Source organism: Anarhichas minor, unplaced genomic scaffold (genome assembly GCF_050575085.1).
Source record: "Anarhichas minor isolate MPS153535 unplaced genomic scaffold, ASM5057508v1 ptg000018l, whole genome shotgun sequence".
Classification (NCBI taxonomy): Eukaryota; Metazoa; Chordata; class Actinopteri; order Perciformes; family Anarhichadidae; genus Anarhichas; species Anarhichas minor.
In genome coordinates this window covers 12,522,670-12,534,511 of record NW_027466464.1, presented here as the reverse complement: position 1 = coordinate 12,534,511, position 11,842 = coordinate 12,522,670, and the positions used below count along the sequence as shown (strand labels likewise).

Sequence of the window (11,842 nt, the reverse complement as noted above, 5' to 3'; positions counted from 1 at the left end):
TGCAGCACTTTTGCTTTATGTTTTCTGAGAAATTGGACTGTGCACACTGCACTGTCAATATACTTGTCAGTTACCAGTAATGTGACACTTTGCATCTGATGAAGGGCATCATTATCTTTTATCTTTTTCATTTGTCCAAGTAAGTGAACGTGAATGAATTCATTAGTGTGAAGGCTGAGCTCTGCCAGTCGTAAATAAATTACGTTTCAGGGAAGATTTGAGAGAATTTTTCATATTTATGTTGGCAAACATTTATTTTTTTTCTCCTCCTTATTACCAAATGTAAAATGTCCCTCAATTACAGACTCAGCCAACTGGATGCCGATCTGTGTCGCCTTAAACCATCAGCCTCGAACGCCTCGGAGGAAAATGAAGAGCCGAGACATGTAAGCGCATCCAGAGAGGCTGCTCGGTTCGGAATAAATCAGCTCACTATTATCTGTCATTCCTGCTTCGTGCTGTCATGCAAATAGCATATAATTATGAGCCACAATGAAAGGATAATATGATTCTGTTGGAGACAATTTGAAGGTATAGTTTGAGGTGAATTGAAGGGTTTAGCTGAAGTTCTTCATCAGTCATGACAGTAATTATTGAGCCCCTACCAGCTGTCATTACTCTGGGGATGAAGAGTATTATTCACAGCAGAGAAACAACCAAATATCTCAGGTGACACCTGAAACATGTGAGGAGTAGAAAACAATCTCAACAGAAGGTTCAACTAAGCGGCTGAGCCGGAGCTTCGTGTCAAAGGGTTTCTCATCCACGTTAGCGTAGAAGTCAGAAGATGAGCTCCTACCTGTCCAGAGGCTTGACCCTCAGCTCTCGGGCTTCTCGATATCGAGGCCCGGGGCTCCGAACGCACCACGTTCTGGTTGCTGTAATAACTAACACTGCTGTCCTGGTAGCCGCTGTCTGAATACGAGGTCATGTGGGCCGAGTGGCCTCCTGAGCCTGAGAGGAACGAGAGAAGAGAAGGTGAGGACACACCGAAGACGCTGCGTCTTCATTATTACCAATCGCTGCTTCTTGTGAAACGGTAAAGCAGTCTGAGTTGTGATCAAAAACCAGCCGGCACAGCCACAGTCAGTTGAGGTTTATAGATTTGCATATTATCTCTTTTGGCTTTCAACTTGTTAAAAGGCATTATGCATATGAATACATGCGGATATCTGCATTAAGCCTTTATGCTGCTCCTGGAACAATCTGCGTATAGCTCCAATAACGCTGGCCTACTTTCTCCTGTAGGACGAGGAAGAGGAAGCATGTGAGGGATATTTTTATCAGACCACTCCAACGGTATGGAAAAATAACAAAGACCAAAAGGCAAATGTTGTTTTTAACATTTACAACAGCTACTCAGAAGCTGATGATCTTGTAAGAAGAGGTTGAACAGTCTTTTGTAAAGATCTCTCAGGGTTTGCTTCAGGCTTTTTTTGGATGCATGCAAAGTTTTGACAGTAATAACAAAAAGATGAGTTGCTTCCTTTTGTGTCATCTGTTTAAAAAACAGATAAAACGGCACACATGAGAACTCACAGCTGCACCGACTGCAGCTCTATGAGCCTCCCCGTCTTTGGAGGAAGCCTGATGGACCGAGGTGTCATCCGCTCCACTGAAGATGCCTAATGTCCAACAGCGACAGGCTGTGGTTGCACTGCAGAGCTCCCAGGTGTGAATATATGTGAGGCTCTTCTGACAGGACTCTTAAAAGTAAAGAATAAAACTCACACAGCGGAGTGGAGACAGACTTCCATGTTTTGGGTGATTTAAACTGATCTGAATAGATGCTTTTATCTGAAAACGCCACCACAACTGTACTTACATTCATATCTAAATCTGTGTAACTGCCAAGAAAAACAAGCACATCAGCCTCCTACTGGAGAGTTAGTCACAAGAGGGATCTGTGGTACAGATTTCTCCTACTTTGCATCATGAAATGACAAAGTTGATGTGGGTGGCAACCAGACTTCAAGAAAAAGATTGTGCTTTCATGAGCTTCAGAGTTTTGTTCAGACCATGTGGTTTGTACATGTAACAGACCCTCACTGTCATGCAGGGAGGCTCGGTCCGGTTCAGGCATGAAGAGTCCCTCCTCCGCCTCCAGGTGACGTCCAGACGCCTCCAAGACTCCGCCCTGCGACTCTCCACCTGCGGGGGGCGTCAACCGTCGAGTTAAAAGCATACGGAACTTTAAATTAAACGTATCGATTCTTTGGCACAAAAACACGCAGCATTTTATATGACGGCGCTTTTGTTTTATTGGAAAGCCGACAGTGAAGAATGACCCAGGAAGCTGAGTGGAGGGATCTGTGACAGAATAGTAAATGGATCCATTTCAAAGCCCAAATATTCTGGAGGAAACATTGTTTTGTTTTGCTTCACCGGCCGGCGCTGCATTCTGGCAATTTCCAGCCCTTTGGAGGCTGCATTGTCTTCCTACATCTGGAAAAGTGCTTTATTTAGAGACGAAATGATTAGATTTGATCTGATTTTAAACTCTAGGGAGCTTTTGTTTGCAGTGTAAGATAGTAACACTTTAAATTATCCCTTGTGGTTTGTAAATCGGAAGCTGTCATCTTTCTGTAACCTTATCTTCTTCAAAGTATCTTTCAAAAATAAAAAACCTTAAAGGTTAAAAGCGAGGAATCTGTACCTGCAGACCTCCATGCAAACGACTTCTCAGATGAGCTTCAGCAGAAGAGAAGTGGAGGAAATAGAGGAGAGGAGGAAGCACAGAGACGGAAATCAAATCAGAGTCATGGCCGAACACTTTACATTCAATCAGTCCAGGAAGAAGAAGAAAGATATATATAGATATATACTGTATATGCCATTTTTAGAGGGTCAAAACTGAAGTCCCTCTTCATGCATACAGTGTTTTGTGCATCAGAAGGTTGATGTTTGCAAGTTGTGACAACACAATGTGACTGTCGACTATCTGAACATCATTCCCCGTGAAGACGACTAAGATCACTATTATGTCTTTTGACAGCGCCGCCTGCAACCAGGCATGATTTACAGCCAACTGTCATCCATAAAACACAAATGGATGTTTCTGATGTATTTTGAGACGACGTTAAGAAAGTTAACTGCATCTTAAGTGCAGTTTAGTTTTACAGAGAAGGGCCAGTGGGACTAAATCAGTGTGAATAAGTGCTCAAAGGACAAAAGGGATCAATTTCAGTCTGAGATCTATTTCTTGGTGCAAAATACTTAAATAAAGAAGCAACATTTGTTGTTCAATGCAGGGCATATGTACACGTCATGCTTACCTGCTACTGTCTCCCGCTGGCGACTCAGCTCCCAGCATGCACCTCTCCAGCTGGCTGGCGACGATCTGCCGCTCCTCCTCCAGCTCCCGAGTCAGCCGCTCAAACTGAAGCTCCTGCGGGAAGACGTTTACGGCGGTGATTATTACAACTCGACATCCACCGAGACAGCAATTTAAGCCTCCTTTTTAACAACTGTTTGATGCCAGTTAGAATTACATGTAAAACCTATTTCTCACTGACTGTGAGCTCGCTGAGAGAAACACTAAAACGATGTCCAGGACCTTTTAATGGCCTTCAGTTCAGATAATTTAATAACACGCATTTAAGAATTTTAGCACCAAGCACAGAGGATCGAGCAGAGGATGATGAAACGTAGATTTTAAGGCCACAATTTACGGCAGAGAGTAGAAACAGAAGTTTTACTCGTTGATTGTGATCCTCCAGGAAGACAACTCTGAGTTTACATCTATTATTGTGCCAGTTCTGTGTTTGTAGAGGAAGACTGAACATAAAAAATGCTCTCTGACATTACATATCGCAAGTTTTCCAACGTTTGTCGGACTTTTGATGGCAGTTAAAATCAAATGTAAGACACATTTTGCATTCCGTCCTCCATGATTCATCAAAAATGTGATTAGGCACAGAAACAATGTAATATACATCTGAAAATATGCATGAAATTTGGCCATTAGAATGAACTTTTGGCAATTTTGACAACCCAAACACTACAACACGTCCTACTTATAAAAAGTCCCAAGAGCTGGGAGGGATCCAATGCCTTGCTCAAGGGTAATACAAGCAGAGCAGATGTTTGCCGACTGTGGTCTGGTATCTGGTAGTTTCGGCACTGCCTCATTTGTATTCTGTTACATAACACGCAGCCTTCCCAGCCGCTTCATAAATCTTCCAGGAACCACAGCTGGTGTCATCACGGAGGTCCGCTGGAGAATTAGCTGTCTGCAAATAACGTCTAAATATAAAACCACCCGGCTGGAAAACACACCGCTACCCAGGAAACCTTGTTGTGCGGTAATAAAGGGAATGTACTCAGTCAATGTGAAAGGTCCGATGAGGTCGATGTGTTTACTGTGACACAGTTTGTCAATAGATTTTAGTTTTAAGGTCACTTTCAGACCTGCAGTTTGGATCATTTAGTTTGGACCAAAGTTAAGCTGCTCTTTAGCAGAGGTGGAAACAAGTATTCAGATCCTTTGCTTAAGTAAAAGTACTAATTCCACAATGTAGAAATACTCCATTACAAGTAAAAGTCCTCAAATCAGAGTCCTACGTAAGTAAAAGTACATTAGTGACATCCGTTTGTTGTATTAGCATCAAATGTAGGACATGCAATGTCATTATATTTGACATTATTACATTTTATTGCTGATGCATCAATGTCAGATCACCATTTTACAGGTGGAGCTAGTTTTAACTACTTTATATACAGTTAAGTCGTGTCTTATTTTATGTAAAATTATCTCAAAAGCACTTAGGAATTATATATGTTAAATAAATGTAAGGTGGCAAAAATAGCTCTCTTTAAAGGGGGGTTAAAGTACACTGTAGAGGGTGGACTTGTATTGGCCTTTGGTGAGAGCACATTCATTAACACTTCGGAGCACAAGTACTGTACCACAAGAGCATAATCTGTCTCACCAGAGTTCCGTGGAATATGATGATGTCATTCCAGAACACAGAACGCAGACAACACTCTAAAGCTTCATTCTATCATTCCACAAGTCAAGACCGTCTGTCACTTCTAACTGTCTTTTGTGTGAGAAGTCCAGCTTCATTGCCTCTTCTAACATGAACTTTCAAGTCGTCAGAGAAAGCCAGCTCTCCTCCAAGTCTTTGGACTACTTAGTTATGGGTCCTGCTCGGAGGATAACATCCAGCCAAGTGTTGCAGCATCCTTTTGCCACAATTGCTCTGGCAAAAAGAAAGAGGGCTTTTGCTGACGTTTCACGAAGACGCAAACGCAGCCCAGACAGCACTTCCCCCGAAAGGAAGAAGAGGAAGATTACTAGAGATACACCTAGTTTAAAAAGACCGTATGGAGAAATCTGTCAAGACATCGAAATGATCCCAGAGATCTCCTGCCCTGTGATGAAGAAGAGGAGGATCCTGGAAGGCACACCTCTGTTAAAAAAGACCTTTGGAGAAATCTGTCAAGACATCGAAATTATCCCAGAGATCTCCTGCCCTGTGATGAAGAAGAGGAAGATCCTAGAAGGTACACCTCTGTTAAAAAAGACCTTTGGAGAAATCTGTCAAGACATCGAAATTATCCCAGAGATCTCCTGCCCTGTGATGAAGAAGAGGAAGATCCTGGAAGGTACACCTCCGGTAGAAAGCTCTTCTGGTCACTGTTCCCAAGGCAGAAAAATATTCCCAAGGATCTCCTTCCCAGATCTCTCCTCTGAGAGCTCTCCTAAGAAAAAGGTGGACATGAAGTCTAAGACAAGACCTAAGATCTGGATCATCGGGTCTAGTTACGTTCAACGAGGGGAGGAAGCAGCGTATCAGAACTTCGGACTCCATGCCAAAGTTGAGTGGTTCGGTAAAGGAGGACTGCGCTGGAGTCGCGTCCTATCCAGTTTTTACGCCGAGTTGAAAACTCAAAGTCCCCCTGACATTTTGGTGATCCACACCGGTGGCAACGATCTGGGGTTGTCGCCCGCCAAAGAACTTGCATCCAGAATTACAAAGGACCTGATGCATCTCCACGCAAAGTTTCCTCAAATGAAAATAGCATATTCCTGCATCAACGAGCGTCAAGTGTGGAGATACGGACAGCCAGGGAAGGTGAATATTGACAGGAAGATCGTCAACAATAGCATCAGAAAGGCTGTTAGCAACTGTGACGGCGAAGTGATTGAACATCCCTGCCTGAGATACAACAACTGGAAAATATTTGCGGCAGATGGAGTGCACTTCACCAAAGAGGGAAATGTGATATTTGTGACCAGCATCCACAGTGTCCTGAAGAAGATCCTCCAGAAACACCAAACACCAAGCTGTGCCTAAGGTGTATGAGTGTGAATGTTAGTGATCGAGTGAATGCTTGTTTATCTATGTGTCTAAATAAATGTGTTGCAGTGTTGCAATGTTAATATCGATGTCTCATTTTGTACGAGTACAGTAGGGTGAAAAGCCCTTCGATTGGTAATCCTTTAAAAAGTACAAAAGACTTGCAGCTTTTTATCTGTCGAGGTCTTTTGATAAAAGCTCTTTTGTATTTGGGTCAAGCTCTGGCCATCTGACTACAGAGCCCAGACAGCCTCTGTGGTCAGATGCTGTGCAGTGATTTAGTTAATGGTTTCATCATGTTGGTTATTTGCTCGTGTCTCAGCCACTATAGAATATTTGCATGCGAACAAAGCTGACGGCAAAAACAAAGTAAGCTGGCCTGGAATCAAAATGTACTCACATAAACTCATTTTTCAGACATAACCTGACACTTAAACACGTGTACCGCACATATATAGACAGAGGGCCGTCTATACATTGTTACTTTAGCTCAGACTGCATGAAACTTTAATGATCCCCCGTGAGGAAATTGGATACACGCAGCTCATTTTGCAGTGTTAATGAGTGTTGTTCTGCAGCGATTATTCCAAGTTAATTGGAGAACTGTTTGTCCGCTTTTAGGGCTGACACGGCTCAAAATATTGCAAAATACTTTTTTTAGTTGTACAACTGTGGAAAAATACTTTTTTTATTGTACAAGCCATGTAAAGGATTTCCCCCAATACATTCATTTAACTTTAAAAAAAAGGAGAGGTTGGGGGTGGATTTGACGTGGGAAAAGGAAGAGTCCACCTCAAGATTGGATGCAGTTTGACACATCCAGTACTTTAAAGGACACAACAGTGAGCCCTTTACACAACACGGGGCTGCATACTGTCACAGCATCACTGCTGACTCTGCCTCACTCCGCCTGGACATCTCCTTACATCTCTCCAGAGCAGCACGGAGACAGGACGGGAACACACAGCCCTCCTTGTTTCAGCCTCGCCACGTTCACTGCACGCCTCGGGGGGACAAGCGGAGCCACATCGGGGGCCCCGCGGCCGTCACCTCGTGATGTCTGGAAACACGGCCAGCCCTGCCAGGTCGATGCAAAGCCATGCCAGGCGATGTCTCGTACCAGCTGGGGGGCTACCGGACGATTCGCCACGGTTTATTGTGCGCCGTCACCAACTGTTTCTCTCTTATCAAGCGACACCAACCACAGACCTCTGCGTCTTATTTCTTCCTGCCGTGTCTAATCATAGCCCGGCAGTTTGGTTTATCCAGGCTGCATCTGTGATATCCGTGAAATGTTCGGCCTAGTTCCGCCGCTGCGACACATTTCTGCTCTTTAAATCGCCATCTTACAGCGTGAATTCACACTTTAAGACTTTGTAAAAAAGGCAGCTTAACATTTTCAAGGTCGATTTTGCTGCAAGGAGTTTACGAATATCTGTCAATGAGATAAAGCAGAAAACTTTGCAGCCACAAGATTAATTACGTAGGTTTACTAGTTCTTTCCAGAGGCACTCAACAATCATACAGAGAGAAAGCATCAGAGGAAAAGCAGAGACACCAGTTACAGTACTACTCCCACAATAGACCTGATTAGCATGCTTCCTGCCTTTGTTTTGCCATCTCTCTTGCTCTCTTCTCCTATACATGTAACCCATAGATGGATTAAAACACTCTATGTCTCTTTACGCGCCCTAAACGCCCACTTTTAATGGAGAGCAACAAGTAGTGCTCGTTCTCTGAGGGCTGTCAAAAGGCATTCTGGGAGCCGGGGGAAGTCACTAAATAGATGAGGCAGGTGGAGGCAAACTCGGTTCACTAAGGGAGTAAAGAACTCTCTTAATCACTATCAGAGGGTGGATTCTCCTCTTTGATTCCCACAAGAGGAATCAGCTTGCTGTTCCACCACAGTGACTTCGCTGCAGACCGCTAACATGACACCCAACCTTGAGCGTCCGTGATCTTGAGTCAACAACAGACCATCATGAGCTCTCTCTCTCGCTCTCTTTTCCAAAAATATGTCAGCGAGCATGCATTCAAATCGGGGCGGATGTCAAACAGCAACAGTTCTGTGCCTCAGATATCGTCAGGGGACGGGCAGCGGTGACATAACTGGATTGACGGAGTCGGTTTAACCTTCCGACCCTGCAGAGGCGAACCTCTTACAGGACAAGCGACCACACAGCATCAATCATCCGTATCGACATTCGGTAAATTTACTAGTCCGACGCATGTGGTGTTTCTGGCCCTAATAGCCAAAATCAATCCAAGTGTGGAGAGCGCTGACTTGGCCCAGTTGTTGTTGTTTTATTGAGCTCCCCCCCCCTCTCTATCCTGGGAGAGGTTTTGCTGAGCATGCATGTTCTTTTTCAGCAGCACCATGCGTCACATTCAGAGGGACCCTGCTCTTACACCTGGTAGCTGCACAACAACAGTCTGCCGTCGGCCACGGGAGACAAACAAGTCCTGTTGTCTGACATCGAGAGCTGTTGTCTCTACATCTAATCAATCTCACAGTGTTTCCTCAAGACGTGACACAATTAAACTGCACACTGTCACTGCGTAGGTTTCAGGTTTCCAAGTCGCCACATATCTCCAGCTCTGGTATTTCCCTGCTCGCGTCTCTCACTCTCCCACTTTTAATGGGCTAAATGAGAGCAAAGTGGGAAAGCGTCAGGGCCCGAGCACAATGGCAGGCCGAAAGTGATGTGCTCCATTCAGCATGTCTAATTTGACATTTCTGTGGCGGAACTGCAGGCGGAAGATTTGACGCTTGAGCAGCGCTGCCGCTTGCGTCTCAGCACAGAGAAAGGTAAAGCTGCTTGATTATATTTTCTGTTCGCAGCTTGTAAGTAAAACAATTGCAATCATGCTGTACGTTGTTGGCTGTTCATCCATTTCTCGCCGTCCTGTTATCAACATGCGCCGTCTGATTAGAGAAATCAGGCCTTGTATCTGGTGATGAATTAAGCTTCTCTATGAATACTACCTATGAATGAACGTTCTCATCATTGAGGCGAGAGCTACAACACATGCATCTCCATCACTGCAAGGCAATGCATGTGCAGGGAAATGATGCAGCAGTCACGGATCCTCATGTGTGAAATGAGTGAGTTTCCAGCAGCAAGCAGAGCTTTTGAGGCATTAAGTATGATCAAGGGGTGACGAAGCAGCTCCTGCTGTGCTCAAGGAAAACCAAAGCAACATGAAGGAAGCCAAACAGCCTTAACTCCACATCAGTTGAGACTTAGAGCAATCTGAGGATGGCGTTTTTTTTTCCCTGATAGCTCCAAAGAGATTGCAGATTAAAAGTAAGAGCAGATTCTCTTTTCTTGGACATCATACGCCTTTAAATAGCAGTGCGCCTGATTCAGAGTCACACACCCAGCGTTGAGAACATGGCCACCGTCCAGACGTAATTAAGAGCAGGAGAACAGACATGCTCCCATGTTGACGGGACAGAAGCAGCATAAAAATAACAGCGGGGAAAGGAGACAGACGGAGAGAGACGGAGACAGACGGAGACAGACGGAGACAGACGGCGGCTGCGTTCACACTGCAGCTGCAACATGTCTCTGTACATCTAACACGCTTCTGATGTTTTTCAAAGGGCGTCAAAAAGTCAATGGCAGGAGAAACAGATCTGACTGTCACTTCGTATCAACACTCAGCACTGAAAATATGTCAGTGACACATTAATTACATTTCACATCATTTCACCAGAGACTACTGGTGAAACTCGCACATTGCCCGACCAGCGATAGCGAGGAACGACAAGTTGAAATACTGGAGTTGACTATTTTGAGCGTCCGTTTAGAGAGAAGCAGCAGACAAAAGTGTAACTGAAATGTGTGAAAGGGACCGGGTACAAAACACGCTGTCAGTTCTTATAAAGGCCTATTCTCACAGGATGAACAGTAATATTGAATGTTATTATATTGTTTTGTATTTCCTCACACTTCTTTCATCCTTTTTGGAGTGCCGAATTATGGGAATCCTGGGAAATTATTATTGAGAGTTTTAATAGAATTTGGGGTGCAAATTCGGGAGGCTCAGCATAGCATGGAGACCTATTATAATGTAGTCTCATCTGGAGGTAATCCTCAGGATTGGCTCAGTAAATTCGAGTGAATCACAGACTTCATTTATCCCGTGAGCAGGGGCGGGGCCAGACGGGTGGAGCTCCCCCCTACTAGAATCAGAACAAGGTGACAGTATCATGGATGGATCACTGAACAGGCCTACTGGGTCCAGGCCCAGGGTCCACGCACCAGAAACTCTGTATGAAGTGACTATAAATAGATGCTAAATCACCACAAAGATATTGAAAACAGCCGAAAGGAGGAGCAGAGCAACCATAGTGAGACGCAAAATGACCACAAAGAGCCAAAAGAGACACAAGTGACTGCAAAGCAACTGCAAAGAGACATAAAATGACCACAATCAATGTGCCACGTTTTGTGTCTCATTCAGTCTGGGTCCTGCTGTTACATAGGTGGGTTGGGGGCCTTTTACATGTCTGTATTCAGGGGCCCGTTGCCTTACTGTAGACTATTTGGAGATAGAGACAGCAGCTATTTATTAATACTATTTTAAATACTGTAACTATCAATTATGTTATTATTAAACAAATTTTCCTTAAATCAAACGACACATGGGTTACATCCTGGAGAAGATAAGATCATTAGTCCAGATATGAGCTCCAGACAAAAAGAAGGAGGGCTATCAGCCACACAACTAGATCACAAGTGAATGAATTTGTTAGTAGAGGTGAGAGAATAAAGCACACACAACAAGGGTGTGACTGCAGCATCTTCTGCCTCCTACCTGCTCTTTGACAGAAGCCAGGAGGTTGGTGGTGGTGCTGCTGGCGTTCGGCAGGAGGCCGTGACCGCTCGGCCCCTCTCTGACCGCCATGGGCCCTTCCCCCTCCTCCATCTCCCCGCGATAGTCCAGAGCCGGCTGGCTGCTGAGGCGCCCTCTCTGACCCTGCAGAAGGACTACAAGCCGGTTAGGATGTGGACAAGGAGGATACACAGTCAACAGAAAGTCCCTGTCATGACCCCCGGGGGCCACTGAGCGGGTCAACATGCAGGTTTACAGGGATCGTTGTGTTTCACCTGCTATAATAATCCTGCAGGGACTCACAGTGGATTTATGGTGACCTCGTGGCATAACCATAATATTCCCTCAATGGGGACTAACAGTGTGGTTGCTTTTTATGCAGCGATAGTACAAATCCCTGTAGTGATTCATAATAATAATATCATAATGCTTTCCCTTATTTTAATCTCCAGTGGGGATTTAACCCTCACTGACGCATGTTATTGTATACTTCCCCTCAAAGCAGTAGTGTTACCTTAAAAGGTTATGCATTGCATGTGCAGGTGAGCATGCACGCTGCACAGAAGGCATTTAACAGCATGTCACGTTCAGGATTTATTTTTTTCTCCTCCACATAAGAGCGATCCTCGATGAGCCTTTTTTTAATCACATGCTACACGCAGCCTCTCTGTCAAACGTGCACATCAATCACTCAA

At 44.5% G+C, this 11,842-nt stretch overlaps 1 protein-coding gene across 1 annotated transcript; it reads right to left on the bottom strand.

The window, feature by feature from the left end:
* Window positions 1-601: 601 nt before the first annotated feature.
* Window positions 602-11,239, bottom strand: LOC142953067 (plakophilin-4-like). The gene is made up of 6 exons (XM_076095136.1): window positions 11,130-11,239; window positions 3,276-3,388; window positions 2,657-2,691; window positions 2,050-2,151; window positions 800-954; window positions 602-619 (listed from the first exon to the last, which is right to left on the bottom strand). The coding sequence occupies exons 1-6, from the start codon at window positions 11,217-11,219 to the stop codon at window positions 602-604; spliced, it is 513 nt and encodes a 170-aa protein (XP_075951251.1). The 5' UTR covers window positions 11,220-11,239.
* Between the last annotated feature and the right edge of the window lie 603 nt (window positions 11,240-11,842).

Excerpts from the sequence above, each read along its gene's own strand:
- LOC142953067 (XM_076095136.1), bottom strand. The coding sequence starts at position 11,219 with ATGGCGGTCAGAGAGGGGCCGAGCGGTCACGGCCTCCTGCCGAACGCC. Across the intron at positions 2,152-2,656 it reads GTTTGCATGGAGGTCTGCAG|GTGGAGAGTCGCAGGGCGGA; the intron begins GTACAGATTCCT and ends CGCCCCCCGCAG. Across the intron at positions 955-2,049 it reads CCGAGCCTCCCTGCATGACA|GCTCAGGAGGCCACTCGGCC; the intron begins GTGAGGGTCTGT and ends CGTTCCTCTCAG.